The sequence below is a fragment of the Notolabrus celidotus genome, chromosome 11 (genome assembly GCF_009762535.1).
Source record: "Notolabrus celidotus isolate fNotCel1 chromosome 11, fNotCel1.pri, whole genome shotgun sequence".
NCBI classification, from domain to species: domain Eukaryota; kingdom Metazoa; phylum Chordata; class Actinopteri; order Labriformes; family Labridae; genus Notolabrus; species Notolabrus celidotus.
The window spans coordinates 10,067,354-10,088,891 of record NC_048282.1 but is presented as its reverse complement, the minus strand read 5'-3'; the positions used below and the strand labels follow the sequence as shown (position 1 = coordinate 10,088,891).

Here is a 21,538-nt window from a genome sequence, read left to right as displayed (position 1 = left end):
TAGTAGTAGTTGAAGCATCTGGAGTCTGGCACGTCCACAGCAGCAGGCTGTCTACGGCAGAGATCTTGAGGAACCTACGAGACAAGGGAGCTCAGGGACTCCAGAAAGGTCTATGGTTAGTAACTTTAATGGGACAGGACGACTTAAAGTAAGTGACGGACAGACAGAGGAGAAAGAGGGAGAGACAGGGTCCCAGTGTGTCAGTTCCCCAAGCAGTCTAAGCGTATGGCAGCATAACTAAGAGCTGGTCCAAGCATAAGCCAGCCCTTAGTTATGAGCTTTATCAAAAAGAAAAGTTTGAAGCCTACTCTTAAAAGTAGAGAGGATGTCTGCCTCCCAGACCCTGACTCATAGATGATTCCAAAGGAGAGGTGCCTGATAACTGAAAGCTCAACTTCCCATACTATTTTTAGAGACTAGTTAACATGAGTCAACATAACCTTTTCCTGTCTTAAAATGTATCTATTAGACTATAACACTTTCTCCGCTACCAAATAGAAGCTTTTTACCTCATATAGTCTTCATGTTTTACCTCAAACATCCTCCAATGCTGCTGTTTCTGTTTCTTCCTTCAGAATATTTGCGATGCTACATGGGAAGGCTCTGATATCCACCCTGCTCTTCCTTTTCACACACCTCATCTTTGTCTTAGCCCATGGTCGTTCCTATCCTCGTTTTACCCGTAATGACACTGAGTTCCAGCACCTGGTGCTCCACCCTGACTCCTCTCTGGGGACGGTGTACCTGGGAGCCAGGGACCACCTATTCCAGCTGGATGGATCAGATGGACTCCGGCTGGAGCAGGAGGAAAAGACCGGTCCTGTGAGCGACAGCAAAGAGTGCCTCCCTCCAGTCACAGAGTTTAACTGTCCCCAGGCCAGGAGAACAAGTAACCACAACAAACTGCTACTGGTGGATCCTCAGGCATCAGAGCTGATCACCTGCGGGAGCATCCACCAGGGCACCTGTCAGAAACGCAGCCTGGCTTCCATCAAGAAGGTGCTCTTCTCCACTGAAAGGCCTGTAGACACACAATATGTTGCCGCCAATGATCCAACAGTGTCAACAGTGGGGCTGGTGGTGGGGCTCCGTGGCGGTGAGAGGACGGTGATGTATGTGGGTCGGGGCTACACTGCCAGCCATCCACCCATCTCCACTCGCCACCTTTCATCTGAGCCCGTCTTCTCCTATGAGGAGACCGCAAAGCTGGCTGTGGCCGGGCGTCTGTCGGAATACGATCATCATTTCGTGAAGACATTCACACGACGCACATATGTGTACTTCTTATTTTACCGCCGTGACATCAAGTCAGTGTCCAGGGAGTACCGGACCTACGCTGCCAGAGTGTGTCTGGACGACACATCCTATTACTCCTATGTTGAAGTTCCTCTTGTCTGCAGATCTCCTTCCTCCTCCTCCAGGACTTTCAACCTGCTTCAGGCTGCTCAGGTACTTTTTTATGTATTTTGAGTTGTTTGGACACAGACATTGGCAAATCAGGTTTTGATACAGTGTCAATTGCAGTATCTTGTTGCAGCAAGTGCACCATTCAATGCCCTGATCTAAGCAGCAATTCACAGTTTCAGTAATGTGACCAGCAGGAAAGCCTGGAGGTCAAAAAGAGCGTAGTAAAATGACGACTTCCATTGAACAGTCTATGGAGCTGCTACGGCATATTTATATCACCTGACGAGTCCTTGCCAGAACTTTACGTTGGTGATACAAGAATCCTTTCTTTCACACCGCCGCCCGGATGAAAGCTTATAAAATTATAGACAGCTAAATATATTCTGGATCCGGTCGGGTCACTAACACTGCAGTTTGAGGGGTGTAGGGTGAGAAATTCTTCCTCATCAAGGCAAAGTTGACTGATATCGTTCATACAGATGTGTCAAACAAGTCTCCCTCTCTAAAGTTCACAGTGAAGCCTTGACACTAAGTATTAACCCCCTCCTCGACTTACCTAAGACCACTATATCACCAGAGTGATGAAAGTGTCCTGTTGTGAAAACAGCGCACATTACTAAGCTAGCATTAGCTGCATTGCTAGCAGTGTCAACAAGCTACCGCTGGATCAATGAAGACCATGTCAGAACGAGTACTAAAATACACCTTTTTGTTCCCTCACCAGGGACAGCAGAGCGTCTAATATAATTAATCCACATATCCTTCTCTCAGGATTTTCTTTTTCAGATTGGATTCTTAAGAAGCAGAACCTGGGCTTATCTCGTCAGGTTGCACATTTCCCATAGCCTGTAGCAGGAATAACACTTTTTTTGTCCTCTAGGGGGGCATGACCATAAGTGTGTGACGTCACGTGAAAATTAAGCTATGTGCTGCCAGTTCTCAAGTTAGTATTGGATCATTCGGATTTCCCTAAAAGGTTTAAACTACTCGCTTGGTCGTCATTCTTTTAACTGGTACAACTGGTGTTTTCAGGAAGGGTTCTAAGTTGAGGTGAAAGGGATGTTGACTGTCAGATTTTCTCACACCTTTGTTGCAACAGGTGGGACAAGGTTTGGGTCAGGAAGGCGAGGACCTGCTGGGAGTCTTCTCCACCCGCATGGGCTCGGCCAACAACAATCCCCTGGATGCCTCAGCTCTGTGTGTTTACCCGCTGGATGAGCTCGACAGCCACATCGACTCCACCCGTGACCTCTGCTACACCAAGGATGGTCGGATGGAGGGGAGAGGAGAGGTGGCCTACATTGAGTACGAGGTCAAGTCCAGCTGTGCCAACCTGCCCATAGTAAGTACACTTCATGAAGAAAGGGGGGAAAGGTTTTTGTCTTTTAACAAAAACTTTGCCATCATTCCGATGCTCGTCATTTCTCTGAAGGGAGAAAACAAAATATTTTAGAGCTGAAGACTTTTAAATCAATGATCTGATCAAAGCAGACGGTTTCTCGTACAGCAAAACGTCTTGGTAAATTGACTCAGTTTGTTTCACAGAAAGACAAAACAAAGTAAAAAACGGTAACAGAGGATAAGTGGCTCTTTGGCATTGAGAACAAGTGACAGAAAACTCAAAGGCAGGCATGTCTCGTAATGAGGCTGTCATTGAAAAGCTCCAAGATGCTCCAGGAGAAGCTTCATCCAGCTGCAGCCCTCCACTGACCCCCTCTGCGGCCCTGCAGCCGGCCTTCAGAACCATTTAATGGGATCGTTAGGGATCAATAAACTAAACTAACTCTGGATCAGCTGGGCCACTGCTTAATGAGCACTGACATGAAGTTCTTTTGAAACCCTTTGACATAAGAGGAAAGAGAGAGAGGGATGGGGTGGGTTGTATACATCGGAGAAGAGACAAGCATACAAAGTGACAGGGACAAAGAATAAAATAATAATCCAGAGGAAGAAAAGGAGATGCTGATTACTCGCTATGCTTCCTCCTTTAGGGCCAATTATCTGGAGCCAGAGCTCAAAGACTTACTGGCAGGCAGGATTTGGAGTCGTTGTTTTGCCAAACCAAGAGAACGACTTGGCTGTGTTCTTGTTGGTCTGCTTTAATCTACGGTGCAATCCTCTTATGGTGAATTAAAAGGATTCAAAGGCTCTGTGGAAAGAACGGAAGACTAATTGAAGAGACGGGAAGAAGCATTTGTTGGTCTGGATCTGAGCTTTCAGACTGTTTAAGGTTGTTCAAAGAATAATCCTCAAGTAAAAACATTTCGTTACGCCCAATATTCAGGATGCAGTTATTTTGGATATTAATCACAAGGGTCAGAGTCGGTCTTATCTTTCAGTCACAAAGAAATAGCCAATACAGTACAATCTGTATAATACTCGTCTGTTCATTTCTTTTTTGGAAACCATATAATGCAGAAAAAAGCTGCAGTTCCTGGAGTGTCCACTGCCAGATGCTGGCTGCGAAAGCCAAGGACTCCCCGTTAGCTCCCATGTTAAAATGCCCATTTTTACTGCAGAATGAAAAACATTTACAGCTTGGCTCAAAAACAGTTTTTGGTATGTGCATCATTTATATTCTTACACCATATTTTTTATAACATATCTATTAAAACTGTATGAGGAATAAAAATTTGCACAATTAGCCGCACAGCTGAGTTGACAAACAGGCCGACATGTTGGCTGCAAGGTCGCCTTAGCTCCACCTCTTTGAAGTTTAATCCAATATGGTACCCACCATCACTGGGCTTCAAAATGTCTCTTCTGAAACCATTTAGTGATGTTACAGCGCAACTATAACCATAATTTACACGTTATGGCTGTCCTCCAATTCCATTGTCTGCAATCCAAAAAGCACAGCTCCACAGCTGAGCAGAAAGCGCTCTAGACAAAACTGGTTGACAATGCATGATAGAGTAAAAAAACAAACCTAAATTAGATTAATTGTTTAGGAAAACAGCCTTCTGAGGACCTTGCAATGATATTGGCACAAAATCTGTGCACTCATAGTGAAGTCTGTTTTCATTCCAGCCAAGACTTTCTGACATCTGTGCTATATCATCAACCAGTCAAAGTGTTGGCATCTGTATTAGATTTGAAATCCTTTAGTCATACTTTAAAAGTCGATGCAAAGAAAACAATTTTTTGTTTATTCATGGACAAACTATCTGACCAGTCTCTCTGTTTTTGTTTGTTGCAGAATACCCTAAAGGCATATCCCTGTGGTTCAGACCACACACCCAGTCCGATGGCAAGCCGTGCACCACTTGAAGCCAAAGCTGTGTGGCAGACCTCAGCAGCTCGTCTCACTGCTGTGGCCGTCAGCGTCAGAGACGGACACAGCATCGCCTTCCTCGGAGACTCCAGAGGGACTTTGCACAAGGTAGCTCAAGTCCTGAATGCTTTCATGCTTGTGCCAGGTTCTCCAGGCCCTTTAACCTGCCCCAGCACGCACCAGGTGGGAGGCAGGGAAACGCCCGGGACACATCACGAGTACATCCCAAAGAACTGTGATTCATGGAAATATTTAGGTCATTAGGCAATATCCTATTTAGGCAGTTTTCTTAATTTTCCATGCAAGGGCAATCACACAAGCAGAGCTAACTTAATACCATGATCCCTGCAGCCCTGCCCCTGTGTCTGTTGCGGCCTGCTCCTTCTAAGGATGTATGTGAATCATTTTCCAGAAAAGCAAACACACCTTACACACAGAAAAACATTTTCACAGAGTCCACGCCAGTTCCCATAATACTTTAAGATAGCTATACAACCTCAGCCTGACAGATTCCAGTCATTCCTGCTCTCACAGCTCTCCAACATAAACAGGGTAGCATACCAAAATGATCACACGTCTAATGCATTTGCTTTTTGTTCTGAGGACTGCCGTGTGTGATTGTTGGAGAATAAGCACATTTTTTAGATAATATTTAAAGGAGTCCAATGTTTTTGAAGTTTTTGGAAGACTGGTGCTCCCACAATGAGCTTTAATTCGGGTCTCACATTGTCAAAGAGAGTCTTTCTTGTCCTGGTGTTGTCCAAAACACGCTGTATATCCCATCTTTAAGAAAAACATCTCCATATCTGATACATACAGGGATTCAGATAAAAGAAAATGTAGACATAACTACTCTTAGGTATTCAGGAAGTCCTTTATCATCTAGAAGGTCTATCTCGCTGTGTATGTACATGTAAAGTGTGTGTGTGTGTGTGTGTGTGTGTGTGTGTGTGTGTGTGTGTGTGTGTGTGTGTGTGTGTGTGTGTGTGTGTGTGTGTGTGTGTGTGTGTGTGTGTGTGTGTGTGTGTGTGTGTGTGTGTGTGTGTGTTTGTGTGTGAGAGAGAGTGTGAAAGAGAGAGAGAGCGAGACATGGAGTCAGACATGACGCTGAAAGGTAGTAGATCAAAGCAGCGCTCCATGTAGCCATCTGAAGTAAGCTATTGTAACAGGATTAGCGTATCACAGCAGGACGAATTCCACAGAATCCTGATACAGGACTTTGTGTGTGTGTGTGTGTGTGTGTGTGTGTGTGTGTGTGTGTGTATGAAAGCTCTAAACTTATGGCTCATTTAAGACCTCATACCAGTGTGTTTGCGATGGACAGTCTAACTTGGGACAAAGTATCTTGCACTTAACTTGAACTTTGTGGAAACACATCAGCACTTTCTCAGAAGTCTCATGGCAAGAAAGTGCACTACACCACTCTTCTGTGTCTCTGTTTAACTTAAAGCTACATCTACAAGATACTTAACTGAGCTCAACTTGGTACAAACTCTAAAGGAAACGTGAAACAGCTCTCTGTTACATACAAAACAGAAGTGTGAAAAAAGAGAAGCTGTGGTTGTTCAGAGGAGTAGATGCAGAGCGACTCCCTAAAGTATTTTAGGGAAACCAAGCGTCAACCTCCGGTCTTACCACATACACACCAGTTCAAAAAAGACAATCTTTACAGCAGAAATAATCATGTTTACAGCCGGGTTCAAAAACAGGTTGTGTCTGAGTAGCTAATTTCTCTCTCGGCACACACTGTATGGGCGGAATTTTTTTATAACTCATATTTTTGAAGATATTAAACAAACGTTTTTTGCTCAAATAAGGGCATGGCTGACATGATTGACAGGCCGGCACCCTGTAGCTGTTAGCGACAAGGTTAAAGGCCTGCCTGTTTATCTCACACTGGCTCAGACAAAGCTAAGTTGTGTTCAGAATTTCCAAATATGGCACCCGTCAACGATTAGCTTTAAACAGCGCCGACGTCAGAGATACTACGTCCATTTCTATACAGTCTGTCATGGAAACTGAATAAGAATCACTCAGTTTTTCAAAAGCCTATTTCACAAAATGCTGAGCTATTCATTTAAGGTTAGATCAGTCATGACCACTCTTGTCAAAATAATGTATTACTTGCATGCAATAAGTGGTATTGTTGGTATTGCTCTGTTCTTGGCACTCCCTGCCCTTCCATGTGCCAGCATGGAATGCCAAAGCCTGAGGTGGGGAGAGCACACCTTCCAAATCTTTCAAGTGCATACATGAAAAGCCAAGGCAGGGAGAGCATCAGCAAAGACCCCAGAATAGAGCCAGCATACGTGAGAATACTGGTAAAATCAGACACATACAGAAAAGAAGGTGGGCTGCACCGCAGGTAGAGAAGGCAGGCTGAAGCAGTTTAAACTGAACGATAGGGGCGGGTGTTAAGAGCAGCTGATGTTCTGTAGGCCCAGCTTGAATCAGTGGCCTGCATGAACTAACGCTATGCTTGATTTTAAGCCTGATGAAGATGATGTTAATCCCGCCATATGAAATCTGTTAGTCTGACAGATGTTGCATTTTCAATAAAGCAGCACGTTATCTTCATAATGCGACATGCAGACTGCATAAGTATGCTGAAGTCATGGAGAATTACAGAGCATCTTTCCACACGTTAATGTGTTGAGTGCATCCTCTTAATGGGACAACAGATTCTCCATTCTGCTCACAGTGACCGAGTGAGAGGCTTGCAGAGAGCGGCATGAAAACCTCTGCTAATCTCATTAACAGGAGGTAACATGAGAGTTTGAAGGCCTGGGAATCACTTAAGCGAGAGGTGTCTTCCTGCGCTTTATATTAGATTTGACTGATTCATAATCACATTCATGGCCACTTCTGCTGCGATCCTGCACAAGCCTGATTTGATTTGCATCTGAGTCCAACGCTGAAGATACTCCTCCTGCTTCTTTTCCTGTTTCTAGCTCTTTATTTTTATCCTGTAGTGCTGAGAATGTGCAACTTTTCTTTTATAAGACTACTTAAATAATAATGTTAGTTGTATATATACTGTGTGTATATATTTATAATGTATCCTCTGCTGTTTTCTGATGCATCTCTTCAGGTGTATCTAGGCCAGGATGGTCGAGTGGAGGTCTATGCAAACATGACGATCCAGCCACACTCCCCCATTAACAGTGACCTTTTACTTGACCAGAACGGAGCACACATCTACATCATGACCAAATCTACAGTAAGTTCAGAGATGTAGTAACTAGAGCCTTAAGTTTTTTGTTTCAGAAAGCTTGGGCTCCCATACTTTGTGTTACCGCCACTCATTTTCCTTGATGATTTTATCGCCTGAAAGAATGAAGTCACAGTTACAAGCAGCTGAAATGAGCTTCCTCCAAAGGGTGTCTGGGCGTAGCCTTAGAGAGCGGGTCAAGAGTTTGGACATCCAGAAGGAGCTCGGAGTAGTTGCTCCTTTGCATTGAATAAGTCAGTTGAGATGGTTTGGGCATTTGATAAGGATACCTCCTCGATGCCTCCCTTTAGAGGTTTTCCTGGCTCATCCAACCCGGGGTAGACCCAGAACTTGATGGAGGGATTATGTATCTCACCTGGTCTGGTCACGACTCAGGATTCCCCAGGAGGAGCTGGAAAATGTTGCTGGGTAGAGGGATGCCCTGGTCAATTCGCTGAAGGACAAATTCCACCAGATCCATGTCCGGTCCGTCTCCGATCGGTCACAGCACCAGATCTGATAGGTTTCTATTCTAGTCTGTGTTAACTCCCACTGGATCCGCTCCATTGCGTTCTGGCTGTGTCTCTGATGAGGAGAGGAGGAGGATAATCTTTGACTCAGTAATTATTACTGGAAAAACTCAGCCACGTGAATCCAGCTGTCTGGTGATCCTGCTCCATGCTGCGTTCTGAAAAAACATCCAGTGGGTGTTGACGGATGAGAGAGCATGGAGCCAGAGACAGACTGGAAACGGATCTGGTGGAAGTCCAGCATCAGACTGCTGCCTCTGCGACCCGATCTCGCATTAGCGTAAAAAAAATGGCTGCATGATTAAATTTTATTGTTGTAAGATAATTATGAGCAGTTAAAAACATGGAATAAACTCTGTGGGAAGATGTGAGACGATTTCTGATTAGGAGATGGTTTGTCTGGCTATTCCGTTTAAATTGGCCTAAATATGAAATCCCCATTTGATGGGAATAACTTCCAAAACTTCCAAATCTGTATGGTCGCAGTTTTAGTTTTTTAAGAAGCATTTGATAAAACTGAATGAAATGACTCAGCACATGAAAATACCAGAAAAGCTTCTGTACTTCTATCACAGATTCTTTCAATCGCTCCTTCTTATGAGAAACCGAATGATACAAACCAAATGATAGCACCTTGTTTTGCTTCTTTATTAGGTGAAATTTATGAAAAAGACAATGTTTCTTTTAACGATGAAAAACTACAATACTTTGACTAAGTCTTACAGCTTACTGACTACTCAAAGATTGTTGCTAAGTCGTATAAATTTTTTGGATTCGCCACTTTTAAAACTTCTCCAAGAAAATATATCAAAATAAGTCAACGTTCCAAAGTAGGTCTATTTTTATTGCAGATTTCATTCAACATTCATCAACCCTCATAATATTATTAAATAATCTCTCACAGCTTTCAATGTGTTTGATCTTTGAACTTCTCAACAGATGCATAAACAGCCGTAGCCATTTTCAAGAGTCCGTCCTTTCAGCCTCTCACCCAGATGTCTCCATCCACGAGAGCGAACATGTCTTATCATTCACTGTCACACAATTTATGGTTTGTCAGAGTGTTTCAGGCTTTGATACTTCCTCAAGCTGTGTCATTCTCTCAGATAAAGGGGATAAAAGAATAAGAGGCAGAGAGCATACGAGCAAACAGAGAGGCCAGCTGGCTGCTGAGGTCAAAGGTCACTGAGCCTACTGTGACGAGCACAACAGTCAGCAGGAGGTGTAGGGTCAGACACGACAATGGTATTGATCGGAGAAAGTGGCCTGCATTGTGTTGGCACACTCCCTACAGAGTGCGTGTGTGGGCAGCCGGGGAGAAGCTGATGAATGGACCGGTGAAGCTGCTCGTCTGTATATCGAGGACTCGGTCTGAATAAGGACCTGCGGCCTCCAGTTGGACTTAACTCTGAACCAAACAACACTTTCAAGGTGCGAGCCCAGTGTGGGATTGTGCACGACATGCTGGACTTCTTTAAGCAATTCAGTAATGTATTATACTGCTGCAACTAGTGGCAAGTACAACATATGTATGTGCTGGTTTGGGACATTGCTGCTCCAGTATTTTGTCTAAACATCCTTGAAACATCGCACCCCTGTACCGCTCTTCACGCTCCCCCTAAACACAGACCTCACTTGGCTTTACCCTACAGTGGGTTCAAGAAGCAGAGCAACATTACCTCCCCTTCTGTGTTGCAACCTCAGAATGGCAAGGGGATATAAAGGTACAATCTGCGTAAAAGAGGCAGATATCTAAAGATGACAAGCATTGCAACTGCTTTGAGACTTTATTTAAGAAGTGAAAGATAAGAAGATCTATCACCATGAAATCAAATTAGCAATCTGTACAATCCATTCATCCATCATCTATACCGCTTATTCCATTTGGGTTCGTTGGGGGGCCAGCTGTCATTGGGCGAGAGGCGGGGTACACCCTGACCAGGTCACCAGCCTATCACAGGGCACATACAGACGGACAACCAGACACACTCACACCTACGGTTAATTTAAATGACCGTTAACCTAATGAGCATGTCTTTGGACTGTGGGAGGAATCCCTGAGTACCAGGAGGTAACCTCTGCATGCAAGGGGGGGAGAACATGCAAACACCAAACTGAAAGGCTCCAGCAAGGAATCAAACCAGGACTCTTGTTATTGTGATGCAACAGAGCTAATCACTGGACCACTGTGCATAACACTGACATAACATTGAGACTTCATTTTTGACATATCAGAAATTGTTCTCCATTGTGTCCCTAAGACTCTTTTGTACCGTTACATGTAGAAAGCATTATCACTTTGAGTATTGGTTTTGGTTAATGGTAAATAGACTTGTAATTTTATAGTGTCTTTCTAGTCTTTCTGACCACTCAAAGCACTTTTACACTACTCATCACATTCACCCTTTCACACCACATTCACTCACTGATGGCAGAGGCTGCTGTAGTTTGCAATTTAGGGTTAAGTGTCTTACTCAACAAGTGAAGCATCAAAATGCCATTTCAGCCTCAGGAACAGGTGACTTAGTGAAAGTTGATGGATTAATGGAAAGGAAAGTATACCATAACATTCTGGTGAGGCACAAAGTACCATCTAAGAGTAGTATTATTAGACCCGGATTCATTTTCCAAGAGGGCAATGACCCTAAACACTCTTCTAACTATTGATGGAACTACCTGCGACAGAAAAAGTCTGCTGGAACTTTGAAAATAATGGACTGGCCCCCTCAAAGTCCGGACCTCGACCCCATCAAGCAAATTTTGGAGCGATAACATTAGTGTTAAAGTTCTCAGGAAATACATTGCCACTATGTCAGAGAGATGTGCTGCTATATCTGCTGCAGAAGGTGGACAAACCAAATATTAAAGTTAAAGTGGATAAAAACAGTAGGACTCACTTCTCCTGATATGTGTTGTGCTCAGAGCAACCATCAGCATGTTTCTTGAATATTATGAAATGAAATCATGTTTTAGAGGCAAAAAAGGTAAATATATTCAGATCTGTCAGGTGTTCTAATAATTTTGGCCACCACTGTAGCTTAAAAAAAAGAAAGAAAAATCACAATTTAACGTGGATTGAAAAGAACGCACATTTTAAAGTCACCTTGTCCACCTCAAATACTTGGTTTGGTTTCTTAATCAGTCACACAATTAACCAAAAATGCATTTAGGTTAACAAAAACAGACAAGAAAAAAGTTATAGCGCTTTCTTTAGACCATTAAAACTTAAGTCAAATAGACTATAATGCCAAAAAATGTAAGAATTAAATGATGAAAAGGGATGTCATCAGGTTTCTATTCCAACAATAAAAAAAATAACTTTAAGAGAGGTATGCATAATTTAAATTGTCAGGTACTTCATTGGATTTTGGTAACAATTAAATATATTAAATGATCTTTAACATAATTAAACTCACTAATAAAAAATAAGATTTTGGCCGATGTCTCTCCGAAATGAAAGATATTAATCAATCAGACTTTATTTATAAAGCGCTTTTCATACAATGACATTGTAACACAAAGTGCTGTACAAGAAAAACAGCTTAAAATAGAATAAATTAAGATCCCAGCCCCAGCCCCGACCCCGAACCCACCCCATAATCCTAAGGCTAACAACACAATATGCAACAATAGTAATAAAAACACTAAAATAAATAAAATAAAAAATAAATAAAAATAAAAATAAAAATTTGCTGAACGAACTGAGGAAACGCTCTCATGTCATCTTAATGAGGAAACACTGGAGGTAAAATAAGATGTTAAAACTCAAAACAGGAAATTAAAATCACCAAAGTAAAATAGATTTCTAAGATAATAAAAGACTAAAATATTAAACCATTAAAAGAAAATCAGATGTGAGACTTAAAATAAATAAATAAGTAGAATAAAAGTGACTAAATTTGAAATAGATAATAAATAAATAAATAGATAAAACTGTTAAGAATAAAAATAAAACTTAGTTAAAAGCTAGACTAAAAAGGTAGGTCTTGAGTTTGCCTTTAAAAATATTTATAATAATGTAAGAGACTTTTTGAACACACCCAAACTTGTTCTATCTGAGGGAGCCATGAAAAGTATCATTGTCAGAGTCTCCAATGTATTCAGTGTGTATCTGTCTTGTCCAGGTGGAGAAGCGTCCAGTGGCAGAGTGTGGAGATCACATGGACTGTCAGTCTTGTCTCTCTGCCAAAGACCCGTACTGTGGCTGGTGTGTTCTGGAGGGAAGGTGAGTCAACGTTCATGTGTTGTTAAAGAACAAACAGATAAGGTGTGGCTGCTGTGAGTGCTCTTCTCAATTCCTGTCCTCTTGTTTCTCTCACCTCTCCGTGGTATTTCAGGTGCGGTCAGCGCTGGGAGTGCCAGCGAGGGTCCGAGCAGGGTCAGTGGCTGTGGAGCTTCAACCAGACGCAGCAGTGCCTCAGCATTCAGCACCTCAGCCTCTACAACATCAGCCGGGGGGAGAAAACTGATGTAATGCAGGGGAAAGAGAGGGGAATAGATGGGAGGAATGCACAATAATAAGACACTGTGTGCTGTGTTCTTCGTCTATCTAGACTTCATCAATCTTGCACAATACAGTTGCAGATCTTTAGAAGTCTTTCAGGGCTTTAAGATCACTGCTGAACCCTCATGATTATTTTATGCTCATGTTCCTCCTTTAACATCTTTTATGTTGTTTTAATTGTCATTGATTTCCCTCTCCCATCCTTGTCCTCCTTCCTCTTAGATCACAGTGTCAGTGGAAGGCCTCCCCAGCCTAGGTAAAGGTGAAGCCTACTCATGCTTCTTCCAGGACACTGAAACACCTGCAGCACTCACTAACACTGGCGTAATTTGCTCCACTCCTGACGCTAGCAGTCTGCCTCCCATTGGACAAGGAGATGGTGAGTGTCTTTGTATTTTGTTAGAGAAAAAATGCTTGTATGAATGACTCAAAGTTGGAACTTGAAGCTGATCCACTTTGTGTTCACTGATGCAGAGTTTGTGATGGTGACCCTGTCACTGCGATTTACGAACGTGACCGTGGCCGAGACAGAATTCACCTTTTACAACTGCAGCTTGGTCCAGCAGCTGTCTGGACGCAGGCCGTGAGTACACACACACACACACACACAAGAAAACACATCTTACTCGCATCAAATCTAAAGTGCTAATCATAAAAGACAGGGTTAGCAGCTCTACCAAATATGTTGACCTTGACACTTCTGAACGAAAGCTGGTGTGCGTTTGAGTTGTTTGATATTTTGCATACCTAAAGCCATTGTTTGCTTTTGGTCAAATGTAAGAATCCCAAATATGCTCAACATGATGAAGACAAAGGAGGAGAAGATCTGCTGACTCTCTGTAGTGATTGCATTGAGGGGCTTTTTGGATTAAATAGTGCCCTGTGCTTTTCCCCTTTCTTAAAGGGGGGATCATTGCAAGGGAAGAGCTATGTGTTAGTGAGCTCTTTTGAGATTATATGTGTTGGATGAAAATTTTGGTGAAAAACAGCTTTTATAGACCAACGCCAAGTCCACTCAAACTAATGAGCGGGATGCCAGGAGGTTTTTGTGCAGAGATGACACTAAATAACAGTGTTAGATAATCATTGCATGAAAAAATGTTGCAAATGTTTTACAAATTTCATGATTTGAGTTATGCTTTTGTTTTGTTGTTCTGCACGTTCTCCCCCTGCGTGCTTTAACAGATGCCAAGGGTGTGTGAGCAGCCGCTGGGGATGTAACTGGTGCATCCATCAGCATGTCTGCACACACAAACACACCTGCAGCCACGGAGTCACCATCTACAACCAAAATGTGAGTCCACGTTGAGTCTGCAAAGGTTTGATTCTATTGATGGGTGGACATCTAATTCAAACATCTATGTCCTACATCCACTCCTGTTTAAAATTCTACCTTCGTAAAGGTTATGTAAGCGATAATGTATAGTAAACAGGTGGTTATGCAAATTAGAATCCTGACGTGCTGAGACCATAGACTGTATAAATAATGGACGTAGTATCCGTGACATCACCCATCTGTTTTTGAAGCAATGTTTTAAAGTGTATGATCAGCGGGAGCCACATCGGAAATGCAGAACTCAACCTAACTGCTGTCGAGCTTGTGTGAGGTAAAGAGGTGGGCTTTGAGCCTCCTTGTCAACAGCTACAGTGTACCCGCCTGTCAATCATGTCAGCTGTGCCTCTCATTACAAAAAAACTCGTAATCTTAATATCTCCGAAATTGCTGCGTTGTTAACCCCCCCTTTCAGTGTCCGCCAATCGAGAAATGAGTTATCCAGACTACCCTCATTTTTTGTACCAGGCAGTAAACATGTGGATTTCTGCTGGGCTTTTTTGAATGGGTGCATATGTGGTTTCCGGTACTTCCGGAGCCAGCCCCAAGTGGACACTCAAAGAACTGCATTTTTTAACACTTCCGCATTGGCCTCAATTCTCGCAGTCAACAGGCAGAGGGGGAATGCGATGGACTCCTTTCTGTGGATTGATTTATATGACGTGTGTGATTAGGTTCTCCCTGGTGTCTCTTTCACGGTCTAGAATTAATCACAGCTGTTATTTGGTTTTGATCAGTCAGAAGCGTTCCATTCTATTCTGCTTTCTGTGGATTGATTTGATATGACTTGTGATGTATTTCCCTGACCTACCAGGCGAAGCAACATACTGAAATAACTGAAATTCACATTGTCAATCAGCCAAAAACATCACCGCACCAAAGTGTACATTTCTTCCGTTTTCATACACTAAAAGGTTTAAACACAATAAAACTCAACAGCACTGTAAACAGAAGCCTCCAAACTAACCATGATGGAGAATCGAAAGACATTTATTACATTACACCCTTCATGGAGGGAGAATTTATTGCACTGCTGTTGTATTTGACTGCATTAGCTTAAGCAAAGTCTATATATTGAACTTGCAGCTACTATTTACTTAAAGGGAAAGCACTGAGGGAAATGTAACTTAAAAGCATTAGAGTTTTTTTTTTGCAGGGCTTTTCTCTGATGCAGTTCGCACTGTGGTTTTGTCGTAGCATTCTGTTTGTCTCTTTTAGTTCAGTTTATTATCATCCTCTTTTTTATAATTTGCTTCCTGATGTTTGCATACCCTTTTTGTTTTATCCCTAATATGTTCCCCTGCCTTTTTTCTTGTCTTCCTCCGTCCATGCGTATGCTATTTCATCACCAAGTTCAAACCACCAACACCCACCATCCCACCACCCACCACAAAACCAACAACTTTACCCCCAACTGTCCCTGCTACAACCACAACCACAACCACAACAACAACAACAACAACAACAACAACAACAACAACAACAACACAGCCCCCACCCACAGAGACACCCAACCCCACAGCAGCAGTTGTCCCTACAACCACTGCGACAGTGATACCACCCACCATCCCTTACGATGAACCCACCTCACCCTTTACATTCGCCACTACTTCACCCCTTGTCCAGATCTCCACTCAGGACACCTCCATCTACACCGACGTCTCCACCACAGACGGATTCGTCTCTGACTTAGAGATAACGACAGAGGGAAATGGTGGCACTACAAGAGGTCTTTTGATGGAAGATGAGATTAAAACCTGGAATATCACAGAAAAAACTCCCCTGACTACATTACCCAGCAGCACTAGCAGCCAGACAGACTCTGAGATGAGAATTTCAGAGCCCTCTGAAACATTAGGCTCTTCTTCCAATGTAACCTCAACGACCTCCAGCAAAATGTTCCTTTTAATGGACCCATCTGTCACTGATGACGAGGACGCCCACTCTGAAGAGGAAGTCTTACCTCTATGGTTGGATGAGGAGGAGAAACAAGATGAAGAGACCAATGTGGACTCTGCAACAGGATCACCTAGTGTTAGTGAAACGCCGCTCACCCATACAGAGTCACCTGAAACAGTTATTGAGCCCAGCCCCTATTCAGATGCAAACTACCAATCAGACTCTGCAGTTGATACTTATTCAAGGGTGAGTACAAAAGCAACGTTTGCAGGTCCAACCATAGATGGGCTTTAAAAAGTAGCTTTCAAGATGCCAAAGTTAAAACACACTTAAGTCCACGAACCTCTAGAAAATGCCACAGTGACCACGCCCATTTGCACGATATCTAAAGCTTTTGGGAGAGAGTAAGATGTGAAGAGCTGTCATTTTATTATCAGGGGACTTTTAATGTAGCTTAACATAAAGACTGAACAGAGGTTAAGTGTAGACTGGACGAGATGAATTCTCAGAGATGTCACCTATTAGTCTCTGAAGAGGCGCTTTGAAGCTCATAGACCCAACTACAGGCATTCAAAAATGTAATCCCTGTACAGTTTTACAAAAAATGATCTGAAGTATAGGTACCAAACCCAATATTTTGTAATAAACTATTAGAATGTGTAAAATGCATTTTAATATGCTTTTTAATGGAACAAGCCCCAAGTGGACACTCAAGGTGCTGCAGTTAGCTTCAGTTTTCAGCACTGGAGGTTGCTGCTTTGTCAAAAGTTAGCGAGCTCTTTTACATATCAAACAACGTAGCCTTTCAGCAGCTCTTAGTAAATAATAAAATGCCCTTTATCAAATATGTTAAAGTCAGCTGAGTCGTCTGTATCTCACTCCGCTGCACAACTTTCATCAATGTGAAACTTCTGCTTTGATAAAACAACAGAATCATGTCCCTGTAAGATCTTAGCTTTAATCTGCCATCGATTTATAGCAACATGTTCCAGCAATGCGTAACGACAAGGACTATTGAACACTGCACTTGTATGCACTTATCTTTATTAGCTCTCCTGTCAACAACATGACTGACATGAAATCAATGTAATCAAAGAAACGAGGATGGAACTGAGAAATTTAAGGCAATAACCTGACAGGTTGTATTGACCGGTCCAACTTCTCCATACCATTACAGCTCACTTCACTCAGCACTGGCTCCAGATTAGTATTTCACTCATACAGAGCACACATTTTCTACTCAAAGCTAAAGCAGGTTACAGCCCTTGATCATGCCATGCCAACTTTTTTTAAGTCTATTCTCTCTTATGTATTATTTTTTTATATTTGATGCCTCATTGCATGTTTTTGTTTTTTTAGTCTTTGTTTCGTGTCTCGTCTTGTTTGCAGTTCCTTTTGTTATCAGCTTCTGCTGTTTTGATTGATACTTCTCTGGACAATACGATCTGCAGTCTGAAAACACAAGTTAATATAAACTCTGTTGACAACCAGACAGACAAACCAAAGTTTAATCAATTAGAAGAATGCTCTCCGGTTTTATTCATGCTACCTACTGTAATGTTATAGCTCAGAGGAACAAAATATTAATGTCTCTGATTATGAAATTACTTCACAGAACATGTTACTGTAATGTCAATCAAAGGGACTTGAACGGTGTGTGATATCATTACCTGTCATGTTTAATAATGTGCCATCAGGAGTGTCCGTGCGTGGAGAACATTCAGGACTCCTCTCTCCTCCCCGTCAATGTGGAGAGGAAGATCACTCTGGTGGGACAGCACCTTCACCTGTTTCAGGTAATGTGACCATCCAGAGGCTCAAAGCTTCACACTCAAGCAAAATGACTTTGGTATGATCAGGTAAAGTCATGCAGGGTGATTAAGACGACTCTTACCTCCAAATATAAAGAAGAAAATCTATTATTCAGCTTCGTCATTCTGTGTCAAATCGAAAAAAAATGTCATGTTTTTGCTGGATTTGGAAAGTTTCTTGGTTATTAGCTTCTCAAACTGACACCAAATTGGCGGGAAGCAAGGGCATAGAAATAGGGATGCGTCCGTTCCTTTTCCATGCCAATTCAGAGGTTCAGTTACTCCCACATTTTACTCACAAGTCACAAGTTAGGAGGCAGCGTCCAGGAAAGCTTTGTTTATGCTGCTGTGTCAAACCCTACACAGCAGTGGTCGACGCGGTCGTGAGCACTGAATACTTGTGTATCATTGTGTCAGTGTTGCGCAGCTCCATCTGCAGTGTGGTCTCTCTGATAATCAGGTTGCCTGTTTCAAGCCCTGCTACATTCTCTGTTTATTTTTTCACAGCTATTCAGATCGTATTATGTTAATCTAGAGCTGATAGATGTTGCTGTTTATCATACAGAATTGATTACAGGGAAGAATCGAGAGGAGACGGAGGACGCGATGAAATCCTGTAAGTACTGTAAATGCGGGAAATGCAATGCCGCCAAACAAACCAGTCACAGGGCTTGTGGTCCTTGTTGATTCATTGCCTAGTTATATTTTAGAGGAGGTGCGCGTCGGCTATGTGTGTAGGCTTTTGCGTAGGTAAGGGAGCTACTCAGACCTATGGCGTAGATGCATAAATACGGCTTAAGACTTAACTTCTATATGGACCTGTAACGACACACTTGTTCATGTTGTCATTAAGAGCAGCAGGGTTCCCACGCGTCCTGGAAAAACTGGAAAACCTGGAAAGCAGTTGACCAGTTTTCCAGTACTGGAAAACACCTGGAAAATGGGAGAAAAAGTAAAATGTCCTGGAAAATCACAGATTGTCCTGGAAAATTATTCCAACATAACTGCATGCGATTTAACAAGGTTAAAAAAACACATCCCCATTCAACATTTGTGGCCTTTTTGTCTTTCAGATCTATTTAGGTCAACTTATGCACTGATCTTCTGATTGTTATTATTATTAATTTATTTAAGTAAGGCAGCTTCCAGATTCCTTTGCTGGCTCTTTTGTTTTTTACTTAGCTAAGACAACACTGAGATGAGAGTTGCCCATCATTGTCACTTGGTTGCACTAATGAAGTTCTGTCCATCTGCAGTTGCATTATTCTATTATCAATTTGCCATAATTTTTAAGCAGTTAAGAGATGATTTCATGGATAGCCATAGACATGTCTTCAACGTAGACTTCCACTGAGAGGAACATATTAGACTATTTAGGAACTAAATTAGGAACTAAATTTAGACTGTCATACCAGCTTGATCATCACTGAAAATGTCCTGGAAATGTCCTGGAAAATTATCTCTGGAAAAGAGTGGGAACCCTGAGCAGCGATAGTGTCGATAATCTGCAAACTTGACTTCATAGACGGTCAACTTTGGCAGGATGTCAATCAGACATTCGTGTTTAGCTGCAAATATGAAAATTGTGCTTACTTTGAAATACCACTTTACACTTTTCTTGTCTGTTTCAAAAGCTTGCTAAGAAAGATATGATGTGCTCATGTGTCTTTCAACTATGCAGGTCTACATATTTGATTATAAAGGCGTTTCCAGTCAGGGCATTGTGTGAGGTGTACAATATAATGTTTTTCTGGGGGTAAAATTTGAGTTATACTCAAAACTTGGCCATAAAATATGACAGAACTATTTTATTTTCAATGTAAACATAATTCTTCAATCTGGCCAGACATTTTTGGATAAGCTTTCCTTTTGGGACAATAAAATTGCACTCTGTGACTCTTGAAGAGACACTGAAGGTTTTTCTTTTCAGCACTGTTCCACTCCTGACATCATATAGTTCAGCAGAATTTTATAATTTGCCAGATGTTCACTCTCTGTTTTCGGTGTGTACTTTTAGGATGAGAATTTGGACTACGAGTGTGTGCTGGACGTGGAGAACGAGTCGGTAGTGGTGGATGCCTCGGTGGAGCAGGACGACACACAACCATCGGTCTTCTTAATCACCTGTCGGCCACACAAGGTCAGAAAATAAGTCTTTTTTGAGGATTTTAAGTGTTTGTTCTAGAGTCAGATAATCATGGTGATTTGGCCTTTTTAAAACCCCTGACTACTTGGTTTCAAATCTTGAGTTTTTCTGCATGACATTCAAAAAAAGGTGATAAATCAAGAGTTAAAGTGTGTTATACATGACTTACACCTCCCATTGGATTAAAGCATTGGCAAAGTTACGTATTTGCAGAACTGAATAATGAAACATTTCTTCCCATTGAACCTGCTGACTGTGACGAAGAAGAAAGACCAGGACAGAAACAGAAATGCATGAATCAGGAACATGAAATAATCCAAAAATGTCACACTCCTGCAGAATAAATGTATTATTTGTAGCTGAAAGTATAGTACACACAATGTGTTGTTGGTTTTAACCTTGGTTGTGCAGAATAAAAACAGTTACATTTGTTATTTCTGTATTTTTACAACTTATGAGGGAGTGGATTCCTCCTCTTTACAGTAAAATAATAGCTAAATAACTCTTTGTAAGTTGCACTTTTCATAACAGTGTTACAAAGTTTTATCCAAAAATAAAAATAAAAACAGACGAAGCAATTTTCATTAGGAACAAAAAAAGCACGGAGGAAGTACTGACCATAAAAAGATAAGATTAAGTAAATAAAAACGATACAATAAAACTAAAACATCCTTTAAACATTTCAAAATCACATCTGGCATCCGTCATAATGACTGTAAGATAAAGAAAATCAATAAAACGACAAGTCATAAGCAACAGCAATAAAACAGAGGCATGCTATATTTACAAAGATCCATAATCTACCACTTCAAGATACACTGATGTGTTTAAGATGTTCTATACTTCATTAGCTTTCACAAACAGATCATTTGAATCTATATGTATCAGCTCAGGACATGAGGGTGCATAACATCTACTCGTATCATCATAAACATCTGATGCTGATGCTGTTAATCTGCTCTCATTGTGTTTCAGTATGCATACTCTACTTTGATGGAAGAATATCCAGCCATGATCAACGTGAGGAGAAAGAACTACTTCCTAATCGATAGCCCCGAGGATCTGTATGGTAAGACCTGTCATCTTCAGAATTCATCTGAGAGATAAAACAGCTTCAAAAAGTGCATTTGATGGAGATAAGATTCATTGCATTTCCTCACAGACGTCTCTTCTTCTCCTTATCGTTTCAGTGACTCTGTTTAACTGCTCAGTTGGTCGCTCAGACTGCAGCCGCTGTCGCACCGCCAACCCGAAGTACGGCTGTGTCTGGTGTGGCGGCATAGCCAGCTCTCACTGTGTTTACCAGGACTCCTGCAGGGATAAGATTCAGCACACCTGTCCTGCACCTGTCATCCACTTTGTAAGAATCTTTGGACCTTTTTCAAACTCTTTCTGCTCTTAAAAAGAAGCCGGCAACATAAAA

At 41.9% G+C, this 21,538-nt stretch overlaps 1 protein-coding gene across 2 annotated transcripts in view; it reads left to right on the top strand.

Moving 5' to 3' along the window:
- The window catches only part of plxnb1a (plexin b1a), an 89,770-nt gene that overhangs the window by 48,286 nt on the left and 19,946 nt on the right, over positions 1 to 21,538 (top strand). Inside the window, exons 3-16 of one of the 2 annotated variants that reach the window (XM_034695963.1) lie at positions 576 to 1,449; positions 2,507 to 2,749; positions 4,607 to 4,789; positions 7,773 to 7,901; positions 12,547 to 12,647; positions 12,760 to 12,892; positions 13,149 to 13,305; positions 13,401 to 13,509; positions 14,112 to 14,220; positions 15,613 to 16,404; positions 17,856 to 17,954; positions 19,987 to 20,109; positions 21,091 to 21,184; positions 21,306 to 21,475. In XM_034695963.1, the coding sequence (XP_034551854.1) occupies positions 586 to 1,449; positions 2,507 to 2,749; positions 4,607 to 4,789; positions 7,773 to 7,901; positions 12,547 to 12,647; positions 12,760 to 12,892; positions 13,149 to 13,305; positions 13,401 to 13,509; positions 14,112 to 14,220; positions 15,613 to 16,404; positions 17,856 to 17,954; positions 19,987 to 20,109; positions 21,091 to 21,184; positions 21,306 to 21,475 (3,306 nt within the window). In that variant the 5' untranslated portion in view covers positions 576 to 585. The remainder of the gene's footprint in view (positions 1 to 575; positions 1,450 to 2,506; positions 2,750 to 4,606; positions 4,790 to 7,772; positions 7,902 to 12,546; positions 12,648 to 12,759; positions 12,893 to 13,148; positions 13,306 to 13,400; positions 13,510 to 14,111; positions 14,221 to 15,612; positions 16,405 to 17,855; positions 17,955 to 19,986; positions 20,110 to 21,090; positions 21,185 to 21,305; positions 21,476 to 21,538) is intronic. The other variant, XM_034695964.1, reaches the window with a different exon arrangement.